Genomic DNA, 17,581 nt, shown 5'->3' with positions numbered 1-17,581 from the left:
TTTCATACAGTAACAGTGATTGCTTGCAGATTTATTGAGTGATATGCATCGACTCATCTCAGTCCATAAAGGCTGCATTCCACATTAGGCATTGCATGCTGAGTTTGTGTTTCTTCCTCTAGCTGTTAACACTGTACGAAAATAAATATACAACGTACCCTCAACTAATACTAGTACATTCCACAAACCATTGGATATTATTGGAATATAAGATATTATTTGAATGAATACACTTCCTGCATACATTGTTTTCCAGAGTATTATTACATACCACAGCTCCATCACATGAAAATTCCTGCATACATTGGATATTATTGGAATATAAGATATTATTGAGTTTTCTCCAGAGTTAGTACGCTGTAGTATTCAGTACTCAAGTATTATTTCAGCAATCAGCGTACTGCATAATTAACTCTGGAAGGCAAGCGCAAGGATTCATAGATGTAGGCAGATCATGTTCAGTGGATTCAGTTCTTCTCACGCAGTCGACGACGGAACTCCCCAAGAGCCCAGATGGGGAATAGATTGCTGTAGTTGCCGTAATTGTAGTAAAAGGAGCAGTTGAAGCATCCAATGTGTTCCTGCCACCAAAGGTGAAACTTCAGATTCCTTTAGGAAGCAGTAACAGACATTTCCTAAGATCCTAAGCATTTGCTAGTTATGATCCTAAGCAGGAACAATAAACTATTAATGTAGCCTCAAAAGTTCAATGCTTACTTGCTGGGGAAACTCGCCTGTGTCTAGTTGCATATTGATCAATTCTTTTGCAGCATGATATAGTGGTGTGGGATCTCGCTCAACCTGAATAGAATGACCGTGATACGAAAATAACATGTGGATGCCAGAATAGTTTAAAGTTAATCATATATTAGCAGCCCAGAGTCAATTCAAATGAACCATGAAGAAAACATACCTGCCCAGCATAAATTAAAGCTAACATTGCCCAAGCAGTGTTGACTGCATGAGGACTAGCAGCATCCACATAAGACTGTAAAATATTTGAGTGGAAACCATCATTAAATTCATTAAGATTTTCCATAATCAGAACTCACGATATGTCATTTCAATTATGCAAATCTTAAATGGCTTATCATTATGCACATAATTAATTATTCAATCAAAGGACTCAAGTTGGTAGCTTGCACAACAAGGGCTTTAGTGTAAAACATTCACCGGTAAGCTAAGAGCAGCATCGACAAAAAATGAGGACAAACGTATTTTGTCACAATTTCACTTCCAAGTCCATCACATCAACTGACATGACTAATTGCTATGTTCACGTGACAACATAATAAGGGATAACTGTTTTTCATTGATTATAGACGAATAATGAGTAATATTATTATATGTTGAAATAGGAATTTGTCTAAGAGATAGGAGTTGTGGGATGAATGAGTAGGCCATATACAACCAGTAGTTACAAGAAAATAAATTATACAAGATAAACATGATGAAACAAGTCGGGATTGAAAACACGGCTAGTTAATCCCTAGGTGAACCCCTAGCCGGTCCCACTTTATCGGGGTTCGAAAAGGGATAATGGTTTCAGTATAGACTGAATGTGCGCTTTCAGCACTGTTGGAGGTGATCAAAAGATGGACTGCTAGCAGCAGCTACTCAGCTCGATTGTGCCATGAGGCTCTTTTTCATGGTGCGATCGTACCACTTGGTTCTTTTTGTTTCCCTCGGTTGTTGCCTGCTTGGGCATGTTCATACTTATTGCATTTTCTTAGATAAAAGGATTTGATCCAAAACATAGGAGGTTATAGCTACAACATGGAAATTATTAACAGGCCAGGATTTGCCGCTTTCTGTTTTCTAAAACCTGCAGCTAAGCAATCATTGATTTGGGCAGCATGCCATCAATGGACCTTTTATTTTCTAAAACCTACACGCCAGCGGTATATCATATGATATACATGTCGATATATCATATGTATTTGACCAGAAATCTAGCCTGTTGCAACGAAAGCAGGCTCATTCAACAAATGTTTGGCCAGAAACTGAAACTTAGCAAATATCGAGATGCTATGAACAAACATGGCTGTGGAGTAGAGAGCATAAATTATACGGACGGGGGGGGGGGGAGATCTAAGGTTGTGTTGCTCTATAGTTCGCCTTGCAATTCTAACAGACCTAGGACGCTAGTTTAGTGGGATCAGGGTTGCGCAACATAGTCTATTCCTATGAATTTCCAATGTATGGTTCAAATTTCTAAACTATTTGGGGCTATTGAGTTTGTGCTAATGATAGCATCTCGAAAGCTTGCTCGGGGATAGGCGGATAGCATCTCAAAAGCTTGCTCAAGCTAAAAAAAATTACAAACCAAGCATGACCTTATCAAACCCTAATAACGGTCCAGGGTTACGTGCATTACAGATAGCATCTCAAAATCTTGCTCAAGAACAATTACCTCAATTTCACTAGAAAGATAAGTCTCTCCCCATCCACCTGTACTTAGCTGCTTTGATAATAGAAAGTTGCATGCATTGCGTATGAAGGAACTATTTTCATAAGTTCTTCCAGAAGCTATTAAACCTTTTACAGCAAAGAATGTTCCATAAGTGAAACATATACCCCAGGTGCCATACCTATTAGATAAGAAATAATTCAATTATTGACTACCAATATTGAAAGTTTAAATAATTGACACCAACAAACAAAATATTTTAGATACCATGAGCCGTCCTTTCGTTGACTATTCTCAATAAACATGGAAGCATTTTTTATGCATTTTCCTATCTCTTCTTCGCGGTATCCCGGGTAAATTTCTCTAAACATAATCAAGGCTTGAACCACCGATGATGTGCATTCGACAGATCTATCAATTGATTTAAGAAGGTGAATTAGCTCCAAGTATATGAAGGAAAATAGAATAAATGATATTTTCTGCAAGCAAGATGTTTTCCTCCTTACGGATAATCAACCATAATATTCAGAAAAGTCTCTGAAGGGTTGAGAACCTATTACAAATAAAAAAAGTTATTGTCTGGTCAAGCAAAACATGTTAAGACAACAATATCATTTGGACATTCTGAATAGATATACAATCGCTAGACAAGAGGAATAACCAATGAGAAAATGCTAGAAATTAAAATTTATTCCCCAGTTTGAACTATTAGATAATGTTGTAGTTTATTTTTTTATAATATTTATGTGCTAATTGGGTTCGAGCATTAACATACATGGTACCTATTGCATAAACTGGACCCCATTCCTACTTCTGTCATCCAAGGATATTAACCGTTTATTGTTGTACAACTAGTTATCATTGGGGTGATAAATAAATACTATTCAGAACTAGCCGATTCGCAAGTGTGGTAAAGTGGGCTGTAGCGGGCTATCTATTGGCTAGTTTTTAAAATTTAAATTGACAGTAATTCTGGCCGAGTGCTGGTTACATTTGAATTTTCATTCTGAATTTGCAAATTGAAACTGTCGTCTTGATTTGAACTGGTCGAGTACTATTTTTTATAAGCTGGTTACATGCAATTAAAATAGAGTCCGCATTGAATTGGTGCACTTGGTTTTCCATATAAGAGACGTAGAACTACCAAATACTCACCTCAATCAATGAAGTAGTTCTCTTACACTCGTATGTAGAAAAGGTACCATCTTTGTTCTTCAAAGGAGACAAGCGTATTATCAATAATCATTCATGTGAAGTGCAAGGTTAAATTATTTAAAGATAACACATAGAACATAGTAAGCATTACAAAAAAAGTAGAACAAGTAAGGTAAAAAGAGGACGATGATTTTTTTTAAGATGGCATATAAACTTTATGGAGCAGAAAACTACAACAATTTCTGTAAAGAATAATGATTTAAAGTAATGATGATGATACATATAAATGTATCTTATGTAGTTGATGAACTCTTTATCATTTATAAATTATTCATCACCAAAATTGGAGTGCTAAATGTGAAAAAAAATCCAAGGGAGAGAGTTTAGAAACGTTTTGCAACTAATACTTGTTTGTGCCATTGGATCCCCAATATTTTGTCAACAACTCATGATGAAAACAATAGAACACCAATATTGGAAACAAAAATGTGATGAATCCATATTGTTGCTACCATTCTAACTGTTCCACCACAACACACTTCTACCCATGTGATGTTTGAGATAATTAATGCCCATACGTGTACCTTTTGTTTTGTCCTAACATCGAATGAATTAAAATAGTATGAAGCAATATTCAGGTGTGTCGGCTTGGAAAATGGGTCCAGGACCAAAAAAGGCATGGCATTGGTTTAGCAGCCATTGAGGATCCTAGTCGAACATAGGCCAAGCCAACCTAGCATCTGTTATATTATTAAGACAAGAGACAAACAGGACACCACAATCTTCCCAGTAAGATAAAATAATTTAGATCGTCGATCTATAATACTTACGACTGAGATTAAAAGATATTACGTTACATACTGAAAGTTATGTTGGACCGACATGTAAAAGGTGCATGGAATTTTTTTTGGAAAGAAGAGATGAGTTTCATGATATGTGTATGCACGTACGGATGCTGGCAGAATCAGACATGATAAGAAAAAGAGGACGGGTCAGACCTGAACCGCTTATGAGGAAGTTCACGATCAAAAGGCTTATAGGGCAGAATCAGACGTACGGATGTTGGCTTGCAAATGCTCCCCAGGAGATTAGCGTTATCATTACCGATGATTGTAAAACTGTTATTGCTTAAGTAATGGAATGTTTTCTCCCCGCAAAAAAAAGGCTTATAGGGTAGTTCTTTTTAGTTTAGAAAAAAAACAATCATGCACCAACACAGCTACACAGTAATCCAAAAGCGTGTCCTCCTTGGACTGGAAAAAAAAGCCGTGTTCTCCTTGGACTGTATAGAGAAAGAAGTCGTGTCCTAGGACTGTATAAAAAATTCATGTCCTCCTAGGCCACATACACATACATATAATACTGTATGTTTGCACATATAAAAAATCAGTGTTCATGCATAACTTAAATGTACTTGGGCCCACATAAGATATGCCACTAAAATACGTATGTAAAAATAAGGAGTACCTTTTATTTTATCCATAGTCACATGGATAGAAACTACATCCATATTTCACATATATAATTCACAAAATAAGGTGCCACAAGGATTAGCCATGATTGTATGAGACATCAGTGCTTAGATAATTCATTGTGTGATAGAGATGTTTTGGTAAGAAAAAGGTTTCAAACAAAAACACATTTTAAGTACTCACTCTGTCCCAAAATTCTTGTCTTAGATTCGTCTAGATACGGATGTATCTAATACTGAAACGTGACTTGATACATCCGTATTTAGACAAATCTAAGACAAGAATTTTGGGACAGAGAGTATGATTTAAAAATACACAATGCAGAACAACATGGAAAATATCGCAAATAACAAGCTATATATGGAGAGAACTTGCAAAAGAGAAATATTAGCATACGAAAAATATGACCGCAATATAGTATGTGTCAAAGAGGAGGATGGAGCTGATATCAACATTCTAGCACAAATTATCAATGTTCTGATTTTAAAGTATAGGAAAAAATTCATGAAAAAATGGTCAAAACATATATACCGATGGGTGAGAAGGTGAGGAATACACAAATGTAGTGATTAGGGTAAATATTCATTTTTTAATTACAAAATATAGAGCCTTAATATCTTTGTTTTTTTAGTTTTCATATGTCAAATCTTCACCAATTTCCGGATATAATTAGGAGATGTATAATAAATTTTAATCGTGCTTTCCTAATTTAACAAAAAAAATCATATTTTCTTGAAATGTACATATAAAGCTTTTTTGCATTACTCCACATGTGGCGGCAAACCAACTCACATAATAGTTATCTGTTTTAGAACACACAGCTAAGGTTAGAAAATACTTTATATATAGCGTTACAATTAGTTTATACATCCACTCCACACAAATATGCTAGGACCACTTACTTGCTCATAATTAAATTTCTCTGTATGGGTGAGTGAAAAGCCAAAACCATGTGCACATAGTTCAAAAGTGAAGTTATGAAGAGAGTAACTAAGCGGATGTTTTAGCAAAATAAAGTTGTATGAAACAAGCCATGTCAACTATATAATAAAGACATTTTCATTGTGGTAGGAAGATAAATGTTAAGAAAATTACCAGAGACATATGCAGAAAAATAATATGGAGGGACATAGAAATCGAACCAGCAATGAGGGAGAGAGAATATTTATATTTTGTCACCGTAAATTAGAGTGAGATTGCTTTTACAATGCTTGCCATGTTGTACGACACTGTTTAGTTTACCGTACTATAAATACATGTTCACAACATCGTGGTTGTGTTTTGAAAAGCATGTATGTCGGTCATATTCTACTGATACTTAATCCAATATCTTCATAAGAAATAAAATTAAATATTAAAATATGTATTAAATCTAGCTGCGCAAATGCGCAGGTCACACTGCTAGTTACCAAAGAGAACAAAATAATTAGTTGTAACCCAATCTTAAATATAAGGAGGAGTAGGAGGAACTAGTTGAAATATAAGGCCAACCTATCCTCATAAGCTTGTTCTGGGTGAGCTTGATTATGTATGCCATTCAATATGGTGCTAGAGCCATGAAATGGCAATTCTATCTGTTAGTTGTAGGTTCAGCTCGCACCTTATATTTATCTATAACAAACAAAATCTTATTCATATTTGCCACAAGTTATGATGTTTTTGGGAGATTTTAGAGCATTTGAACCCATAGTTCTTAACCTCTGGCACCACCACTAGAGCTAAGAGGTCTCAAGTTCAAGACCAAAAAAATGCAATATTAATAATAATATTCATGGCCTACATCGTAAGACTTGGAGGAGGCTATACATGACGGGTGAGTTCATATATATTTCCCACCGCTCCTCACAATTTGAGATCTCACGTAAATTGGTAAGATACCCTAGTCATCAGCAATGGATAGTAAAACAGAGCCCATCTCTATTGTTGCCAACGTTTCCCTCTTTTGTAAACGGGGTTTCAAGAAATTGAACGCCATGTGAGCATGCTTGCATATTTATGATTGGTCAGGACATTAGGTAACTCGCTTAATGTACTCCAAGGACCCAAATCAACAATTTCAAAGCACAGTGATCCAAATGATGCCCCATCCCCCGCATTATTTTGGTGAACCACAATATAGTTTAGTCATTAGCTATAAATTATGATCTACACTACTCACACACATTTATTGCCATCGGGGGTACTATCTACTGGTGACACTGCATTTCTATGATTTTGAACTTTAGATGTATCTTTGGTACGTTTTTCATGTTAACCTTGACTCTCTAGAGAGGACCATGCAACGCCTTTAGCTATAGGCATGACGATAGACGAGATGATACATGTGGATTGGATTATTTGTCATTTAGACAAAGTACCTCAAAAAATTGAGAAAATTAAATATGAGGACATGAAACAATATTCAAGTTAGAGTCATACCATGAAAGAAATTAAGCAATCCACTGCATCATACAACCTTTCTCCTTTTATTGGACCCCCCACCAGATTAGGCGAGATCTTTGACAACAACAATAATGCCTAAACAGATAATAATTTTTTAATAAAATTATGTTATGCAATTAGTGACTTATCTACATGGCAAAAGTTAGGGCATTTGTACACTTCAAAATTATGGAGAAATTTTACAAAATTTAATGACATAATGACACAAGTGCACTTGCAAATTTTGGTGTAAGAATTTTATAATGTATATATAATACAAAAAATACAAATCAAGATGTGTTGTATTTGTTATGTATAATAGTCTTGATTCTATTTTTCTATACACATTCATTAGCTTCTTGGCAAATTTTGGAATCATTCACCATTCTATTGTGTAAGGCAAAATCGTTGCCAATGCACCTAGTTAAGTTAATTAAATCAATGTTTGGAATCTAGAAAATCGTCGATGTGATTTTTATGAAGACATATTAAAGAGTACTGCACTTAATGTTTGGGCTTTCCACGAAAGAACATTCCCATTTTTCTAGATTAAGAGAATATCACAAATAACTTGTCATGACCTTAAGTGCTTCTGCAGTACAATCCGATACGGACCAACCATTATCTGCTGTTGAAAGTGTCCATGAACCTTTGGATCTATGGCGGTAATAAGCTTGGCTGTCAGGATGGTTCTCAAGAACCTGTAAGTAATAAGTTGATGTCAAATTACTATGCCAATATTGTTTTATTTATAATATGTAAGGTTGGGAGATATAGAATATTAAACCTGTGAATTTTGAATAAATTCATGGGCTTTCTGAAGTGTTGGACCGTACTCATTAATAAGGTTTGTTGAGTAATATGCTTGGACAATAAAAGATGTCTCCCAACTTTGACAACCATCATATACCTGTCATAAACAGTTAGGAAAATTTGGTGTGTACAATACACTTGTATCTTCATAGAACACTTGAATTTCACATGTGTACATAAAGAATCTCTCACATCAAATACAAGGAAAATATCAACAAAAACAAATAAGCATATAAAACAATGTAACATCCCCATTTTCATGGATTCAAAAATTGAAGAAAGGATGTTGCGAGCCAGTTGCATGTATCAATAAATAGATTTATGTGGAGTTTCATAAATAATATCAAATATTTTGGAATTAATTTGCCTAAAAGGATGAAATGAATTTTCTTTCCTATGTTTGTATTTTTGTAATTTTATTGGATTCCTCTTGTCTAATTTGATTTTCAGAAAATTTACCAGAATTTTTTAGTGGAATTTGCATTTTATTTGGATTTCATTTTCTTTCAACATTGACTTTATTTGGAAAATCAAATCGAATCAAAATGGGCCGAATCCGTGCCAGCCAATAAAGGGGATGATCCACACAGAAACAACAAAAAACGTACACACATAATCCTCGCTCATGTTGCCTCCCCTCTCCTTTACAGGAAACAACCCCAGTCCCACACCTTCCTTAGCATCATTTTCTCGTCATCCAACCGCAAGTAAAAACTAGAGGGAAGGCGGCAAGAAGAAACCAGGGTCATCATTGGTTTTATTTGAATAAACTAAACCTATTGTTAGTATATGGAAGGGACCTTTGAAGCTCAACACCGATGAAACATCAGGGAACAAAGGGGAGGGGCCAGCTTCGGGGGATCTAGAGGAGGCTTTGGTCTCTATGTCTCTCTCACCACTGCACTGCCTGTTAATTGTCCGTTTATCTCCTTATCCACTACTTATAAAAGTGCAAGTTTTATATATCATATAAATCATGCGCAAAAATGCCAACGGCGGTCGTCCTCCATGGAGGTGGGTATTTAAAAAAAATCAAAAAACATATTTTAAAGTTTCAAAAAATTCTGGAAAAATCATACATGTTAACATGGATGTATTCTACATATGTGTAAATTTTTAAGATGAAATGCATTATGATGAGAGCTACACAAAAAAGACAAATCATGTTTTTCAGACTGATGAACAGTGCGAACACTGTTCACTATTAGAAATGCAGGTTTTTCTCTTTTTTGTGTAGCTCTCACCATAATGTATTTCGTTGTCAGATTTTATACACATGTAGAATACATCCATATGAATGTGTAGAATTTTTTTTTCAGATTTTTCTGAAACTCCAAAATGTAATTATTGAATTTTTCAAAATAACCACCTCCATGGAGGTCGCCCGACAAAAGCCCTCACTCATAAATCATGCCCATTCAATAAAAAACAATGAACCCCATCTTCTCTGTGATGGCCCCGACGAGATGATGTATCACAACAAAACTATCTCATAAACGGAAATAGAGTTTGTGAGCACGAGCTCACACGCACCCGATGGAACAGTAAAATCTAAAAAATAGTAAATAAATCTGAAATTTTCGGCAAAAAAACATTGATGTGTTTCACATGCGTGCATTTTTTGGGATGGCATGACATTCGTGGAGGTTTGTGAAAAACAAATTCGATAGAACAAAAAACTATAAAAAGGAAAGAATATTTATAATTTTGGTTTCGATGGTAAGATAATAGTCTAGAAACACAAAAGTCATAAACAAACAATCTGCCAGTAGTAGTTGGTTTAACAGGATGAAGTACCTGATCTTTTAAGCCAAGGTTTACACAAATTGGTCCTCGACCATTCTGAACTATAAAAATGGAATGAAGCAAAGTAGTGGGGTAAAACCATGACATGAAAGTGTTACCTGTGCTTTCATGCCATCTTCTGCCAGCCATAAATAATCATAGATCCTTGGAATATGTAACTTCAAAGCATCTGAATTTGGATCGTCGACCCAACAACAAATCATATGTAGTGCCTAGAGAAACAAAAAAATGAATGTGTATTCAAATTAATTAGATTATGTGATAAATTGCAAGAAAATGGCAAATAAATCATTTAGATGGTAAAATGACAAATATGATGTTAACACATGAACTTGACAGTGGCAATGAATGGATTTGGGGGATTGGGACTATTTTGATTGTCTGGTTCTAAACATACACCATTTAACAATACTAAACATTTGTCATGATGCTCTTCCTTTTGTATGCATATATTTAATATAATACATGTAGAAAAGAAGAAACAAGTGTAATTTGCATAAGCACCAATGTTATTACACAAAATATATGCATAATGAATACAATAAAACATTTATTCCTCTGAGTGATTCATAGTTCCTCTAGTCAACAAAGTTGTAGTCAAGATAATATTGGCTATGAGGTTTTACCATTAATATTATCTAGAATACATAGGTTGGGAAAATTACATATAGATAGGCAAAACCTTGAGGATCATGCATAATGTCTACATATCAGTTCCATTTAGCACAAGTCTAATCCCAAACATAAAGTTTGGTCGTTTGGAAACAAATTGGGTCTGACCTTCGACATTTTTTCTTGCAAAAGTAGCAAAAGCCATCCATTATTATTTGGGAAAATTTTGTCTTTGCCACTCTAGATTTTGCCAATTTTCCTTATGCTACTCTAGATTTTGACATTTTATTTTTGCCACACAATTATCACAATTGCCATTCCCGTGGCAATAGCAAAATTTTCAAAGTGGCAATTGTGATACATTTCAAAAGCTAAGAGTGGCAAAAATGAAATAAAATTATTGCGCTTTTGCCACGGAATGGAAATTGTGATAATTGTCAAAAGTTAAGAGTGGAAAAAGTGAAATGTCAAAATCTAGAATGGCATAAGGAAAATTGGCAAAATCTAGAGTGGAAAAAACAAAATTTTCCCTTATTATTTTTGCACATACTAAGAATCAAGCCTACCTTGTTAATCGGACATATATCGATATATTTTGTACTTTCATCTTCATAGTGGATATGTTTCATGAGGTTTTTCAATGCTTTATCTCTTAACTTGTTAACCGGCCAACTATTCAACACTGGTTCTACAAATTTAGTAAGACATGTCCAAATAACGTTTTGTAGCAATGACCGTGGATAGCGAAGGTCTTCCTGCATGCAAAGAAATGCAATTAAGAACATATATTTAGACACATAAGTTAATTACTTGATAATTTCAATTTAAGGAAAACAAGAAGGATTTATACTTAGTATATAATTATAATTTCCCCATCTTACTTGCATCGGCAGTCACCTTATCTAAGCTTTAATCATCTATTTCACCAATTATGTGATGCTTCTTCTACAGTTTTCGCAATCACTCATATTTCTCTATAGTTACTTTACGTTTGTGTCATACGACCATGCACATGTGACAAGTGTAAGCAATTTAAATCAAAATGAACATAAACATGTAATACATATATAAACTTATAATTTACAAAGCAAAACTAAACACAATTTGAGATATTCAATGTTGTTCTAATTTTGTAAGCAATGAGCGCATACACAACTAAATGATAGTATGTCATATAGAACGTAAAATTTACACATGCGTAGTTATTATTACTACTAAGTGTGAGATGGCATACATAATAAACAAATTATGCATGTGGTTTGCACTCTACATCACCATATGTTCTCAAAAAATAACTTACTAATATATTTTCTTCCAAAATAAGGGTTACATTTTCAGCTAGAAATCTTACTAAAACGAACCTTGGCACAAGTATCACGTGCTTTATTCCAATCGACCTCATGGTATGGTATGCTATAGAGCTCCTCTCTTATTGCCCATATTGTTGGTGTAATTGGGCCAACAAATTTTTTACCATAAAGATAAGACATTGGCATATACATTAACCGACAAAAGCACCAGAATCGTCCTATGGAAGAGAAAGTTCACCTGAATAAGAAAAATGATCGTAAAAGCAACAACTAAATGCATTGTCGAAGATGCTGATTACTGAATGGTTCTTGATTCATTACCTTTCATCCACATAGACAACAAAACTTAGCACTCCAGAATTATAGTTTCAAAACAAACTGGCAACTCATGTTACTTATTAGGGAAAATTTTGTTTTTGCCACTCTAGATTTTGCCAATTTTCCTTATGCCACTCTAGATTTTGACTTTTGCCACTCTTAGTTTTTGAAAATTATCACAATTGCCATTCCCGCGGCAAAAGCAAAATTTCCAGAGTGGCAATTGTGATAACTGACAATAGCTAAGAGTGGCAAAAATGAAATAAAATTAATTTTCTTTCGCCACAGAATGGCAATTGTGATAATTATCAAAAACTAACAGTGCCAAAAGTGAAATGTCAAAATCTAGAGTGGCATAAGAAAAATTGGCAAAATCTAGAGTGGCAAAAACAAAATTTTCCCTACTTATTATAGAACTATCATCAGTCGTACACATGATATCAACGTACACTCAGTATGTCACTCCAGATTTGCTGTGGGGTGGGGGTAGATGTCCCTCCTGCATCCACCGTCGACACAATCCCAGAGATTCACGTGACTGCATAGCTTTTCGCTGGTATGTATTCAATAAGGAATATTTGTCATATGGTGGCCGAGGAGGGGGGCCAACTATCCCCTATAGCAGGATGCTATTTTGCTATGACTTAAGCAAATTAAGTGGTCATAAAATGATCCCAAAAATGCACGAAGTTACATGTGACGTGTCAATAATATCAATCACATATATAATTGCATTTTGTTGAATTGCACTCAGTTAAGTCCAAATCCTTGGTGAACCCTATACGACGCATAGGTCACTGTCTAGCGCAGTAGCGCATACCCCTCACGAGCGTTGGAGTTTCTCTGGGCCGGCCCATTAGCGGATTCTCCCCCAACCGGTTTTGGGAAGGTTCTAGAACCTTCCTCGAACCAGCTTTTTCTGTTTTTTTTCTTCTTTCAGTTTTTTTATTTTTCTATCTTTATTTTTTGTTTCTTGTTCATTTTTCGTTTCTTTTTCAGTTTTCCTTTTTTTTTTTTAATTTGTAAAATCTTTTAAATTCATGGTTTTTTTCCTGTTTTTTTATTTTTTGTTTTTATTTTGCGGATATGTTTTTTAAAATTCATGAACATTTTTTGAAATTGTGAATAGTTTTTTAAAATCATGAACATTTTTTTTGAAATTATGTACTTTATACTTTTCACTTTTTTGCGAATTTTCTTTTTAAATTCGTGAACCTGTTTTTTGTTCATGGAATTCAAAAAATGTGCATCAATGTAAAAAACTTGTTCAACAATTTCAAAAAATGTACATCGAATGCATTTTTTATTCATCGGATTTAAAAAATGTTCATCAAAAGTCAAAATTTGTTCATCGAATTGCAAAAATGTTCATCGAATTAAAATTTTGTTCATAGTTTTTAAGAAAATGTTCATTGAAATCAAAATTTGTTCATCCATTTTTTCTCAAAAAAATGTTTTTGAATACAAGTTTTGTTCATAAAACTCAACAAATGTTCACTAAATTAAAATTTTATTTATGAATATAAAAAAAATTCTGCATTATGAAAAACTGCTCATAATTTTTTCCTTAAAATTCAAAATATGTTCATTCTTTTGAATTCAAAATATTTTGTGAATTCAAGAACTTTTTTTGCCAATTCACAATTCAAAATGTCTTAATGTTTTAGAACTAATCCTGAATTGTTTTAATATAGAATAAAATAAAAATTGAAAATAAAAAGAGAAAGTAAAAAATGCAATGAAAAAAGGGGAGCACCGCCGCGCATGGGTCGGGCCATTAGGGCACGGGGGTGGGGAGGGTGCGCGCTGCCGCTATTGGGGCTGCCCCATGAGCGATGTAGGAGCTCCCCAAATCCTTAGTATGTTTTTAACACGTGGAATCTGATGAGGGGATCCCAATCGGGCAAGCTCTTGAGATGGAACAGGTCTAGAAGGATGGGAAAGGCCCAAGGCCATAACATGACTTATATAGCTAGGACGAATGCACAAAGCCTAGTCGGCAGGAAGCTATCCAAGCAATTTAGTCGGCATGTGAAATGGCTCCACTAAGCAATCCAGGCATGTAATAAGTAGTAGCAGAAAAAAAATCGGCACTCAATGTGGGCATTAATTTAGCCGGGCGTTGTAGCTTCTAACCATGCCTAACTTATTCTATAAGGCATGGCGAGTTGGCAATCTGACCATTCACACCTTTACTAAACACCTCCTACAAGGAAGAAGCAACACTCGGCAGGAATAGGGTATTACCTCTTAGACAGAGAGCCCAAACCTGGGTATAACCCATCGTGTGAATCTTGTTCCCCGAGCATACCAAACCTCTTAGAAATGTGTATTGCCGTGAAATCTCCATGACATAGTCCCAAATACCAATGTCCATTTAATATAATGGATGCAATGAAGTCTGGGTCTATTGAAGTATTTTCCAAGTAACTATAAATTTACCCAAAAAGCAACTTTGAACAAGTATTTTTCGCATATCTTTAACTTCATAAAATTTAATTAAAATCAGCGACATAATTAATAGCCAACACATGAGTGCATGGAAATGTCAATATGGTCATGTAGGAAATAAAAAAATGTGTATTCAATGTAGACAGTAAGACAAGGAGAAACTGGAGAAAGTTGACTGGTGCACGCATGTAGGGAAAACATAGAGACAATTGAGATAGTAAGAATAAATTTGGCAATTCAATATACATTTTTGTCATGAAGGGAATTACATATGTTGAGGATTCAATAATATTTACTCACACAAAAGAAACTAGTACCTGGATGAATTGGAAGAAAATGTGGGACAAGCCATAGTTCAGGAATGATCGAATTATTTCCAGACCATTCATACAGACCGACCACCTTCATTTACAAAATATGGATCACTTGCATTAACCCCTCCTTGGCCAAGAAATAATGGTTTCAAGGTAAAATTGACAACTACAACAACAAGTTTGGCCCACAACATTTGGTAATTTTAGGGTTGAGACTAACATACCCTAGAAACTAAGAAGCTAAACTATTTCACTCGGAAAGCTTCCACTAATTAAAACAAAGATAAATAATTATTCTTATATTTTCAAGAAAGTTATTCTCGTAATTAACATACAAAAAATAAGCAGTCGTGGAAAGACATTTGAATTTTGAGGAAAACTATTAGCTAGAAAAAAAATACCATCAATATCATGATTTTGATGAATTTTAACAGGTTTGCTTATTTAATAACAATCTAGTTCCTAGATAGAAAGTTCATGCAAAAGGCATTAAGTTTAAATTTTAAACTGCACATTAAGTTTGTTCAAGATAATTAGGGAAAAAGTCAGACTTAACATGTAAATGGTTTTGAAAAAAATCCCTTCATGATAAGTAAGGAAGTTGCCAGTTTTTTTTAAAGAACCCATGCCCCACAGAGCCTGGTTTATTTTCACACATGCATGCGTAGATATATGTCATACACTAGATTGTTTGTCTTTCAGTGGCATACCGAGAGCCATATCTTTCCCCATTGTGGTATTGCAGCGGCACTTCCATGCAATAGAATCCAAGCACGCCCCTTGATCAAGGCTTCATTGTCCACCTCATCAAGAAGCCTCAAGGTAACATAGTTTAAGCATGATCCAAACATGGTGCTCGGGCCCAACACTTGTGTGCCCCAACCACCATCTTCATTCTACATGGATTACAATAAATGCAATTTCGTCATGTTTTTCTGTACCATGTTATGGTAATGTGCATTCACATATAAAGGCTATTACTAGAAAGTAAGTGGAACTGATGTTTGCATGCCTGATGGTTGTAAATATAGCGACAAATCTCACGCCGATGTTCTCTTGAAAGGACGGTATTGAGTGTTCCAGTAACATGTAGAGCAAATATCTGGGAGATAAAATAAAAACCATCACCATAATGTTGTCCACAGGCCAACTACAGTATGCAACTTTTGATAATTATCTCAGGATTATTGACAACCCAACATTAAACTGAACTGGCCAACATTTGAAGGTAAAAAAATCTTATGCATCTTGTGTATATATGGAGATTATCACTGGCACTATAATTAGATAGTCCTTAATTAAGCAGTACAAAAGGAAGTGAAAATTTTACTACAGAATTTCTGGCAGTACACATACAACTTGTTGGAAAGACTTGGGTAAAAAAATTACTAAAAAATATCTCACAAACAATCAGGTTCACCATCCAACAATAGAGCATTTGCTTTCTGCTAGCAATATTCACCGGCTCACTATAAAATATATTTCATGAAACAAAGTGAAGTCAAAATATAGTGAGATAAGTAAGTAAAATAAAATACAGACCAAGATGGGCATAATGAACATAATTCCACTGTAATCGCCAGGCCAATGCCCATCGTGTGCTTGCAGAGCAGAGTGTTGACTAAGGGCTCGCCTCAATGATGTTAATACAGTCTCTTCTGTGACTTGTGCAATATCTACAAGCTTGATGGCCGGAAGATCCACCTGACCCTGAAGGTGCTTTTCTTTTGCATACTGCATGCAATAGATAATTTGAGAATTTTATGGTAAGTTTTCTTATAAGTCATAACATAACAAACGGTAGGGAAAAAAGCCAAAAGTTTGTATGAATGTATACCTGCATGCGCATAAGAAGATCCTGTGACTCCCTCTTGTGGAAGCGGCGCTGGGTGAAGTCCCGGCGGACTCTATCAACCTCGGCGCGCTCCTCCGGCGTGCCGTGGTCGGGGTCGAACTCCCACACTGCCCTGCCAAGGAAGTTGTTCACCGACCGCAACCACGGCCCGCCGCCCTCGGAGACCTTGAGCCTCCACATCTCTGTCCCTCCCTCCCTGCCGCTGCTGGTCACTATGACTAGCTAGCTGCTAACCCAAAATGTATACTCCTATGGTGTGGTGGATAGCTTAAATATGGTTGAGTTCAGATCGGCTCACCGGCGCCTAATAAGTAGAGTAAATTTGTGGTGGCCAACATGTGTGCCCCACGTACGTAAATATTGGTCCAGAGGACAGGTGGCCATCTTCAATTCGGCCCTAGGCCCTAGCTACCTTCCGTCTTAACCGTCGTCATCGTTATCCTCTTCTGGCACAAAAATCTGATCGTCTGCTTGTTGCTCCCACAAATTAACCTCATCTCTACCGTAGTAACTCACGTTGTAATGATGATAGGTCTGTGGCGATAGATGTGAACCAGGCTGTCGCATGCATGCATGCTGGCAACAACAATATGAATGCAGCTTTAATTTCTCCTTAATTAGTAGCACAGATACTACTGAAAATA

General features: G+C 35.4%; 1 protein-coding gene across 1 annotated transcript; it reads right to left on the bottom strand.

Annotated features, from left to right (window-relative positions):
• Nucleotides 1-178: 178 nt before the first annotated feature.
• LOC125524236 (achilleol B synthase-like) lies at nt 179-17,209 on the bottom strand. Its single transcript, XM_048689309.1, has 18 exons — nt 16,920-17,209; nt 16,625-16,816; nt 16,095-16,184; nt 15,793-15,978; nt 15,086-15,170; nt 12,051-12,217; nt 11,256-11,444; nt 10,176-10,289; nt 8,246-8,368; nt 8,040-8,159; nt 7,456-7,554; nt 3,566-3,622; nt 2,917-2,963; nt 2,678-2,821; nt 2,414-2,591; nt 914-988; nt 718-801; nt 179-581 (listed from the first exon to the last, which is right to left on the bottom strand). Exons 1-18 carry the CDS (start codon nt 17,115-17,117, stop codon nt 468-470), a joined length of 2,262 nt encoding a protein of 753 aa, XP_048545266.1. The 5' UTR covers nt 17,118-17,209; the 3' UTR covers nt 179-467.
• Between the last annotated feature and the right edge of the window lie 372 nt (nt 17,210-17,581).

Source organism: Triticum urartu, chromosome 7, assembly GCF_003073215.2.
Source record: "Triticum urartu cultivar G1812 chromosome 7, Tu2.1, whole genome shotgun sequence".
In the NCBI taxonomy this organism is placed as follows: Eukaryota; Viridiplantae; Streptophyta; class Magnoliopsida; order Poales; family Poaceae; genus Triticum; species Triticum urartu.
Note: the sequence above shows the minus strand (reverse complement) of the source record. Positions and strands in the feature narration are given on the sequence as shown.

Coding starts and splice junctions, on each gene's coding strand:
- LOC125524236 (XM_048689309.1), bottom strand. CDS start 17,117: ATGTGGAGGCTCAAGGTCTCCGAGGGCGGCGGGCCGTGGTTGCGGTCG. Junction 7,555..8,039: donor GTACTGCAGAAGCACTTAAG/GTCATGACAAGT, acceptor TTATCTGTTTAG/GCATTATTGTTGTTGTCAAA. Junction 2,964..3,565: donor GAACTACTTCATTGATTGAG/GTGAGTATTTGG, acceptor TATTTGTAATAG/GTTCTCAACCCTTCAGAGAC.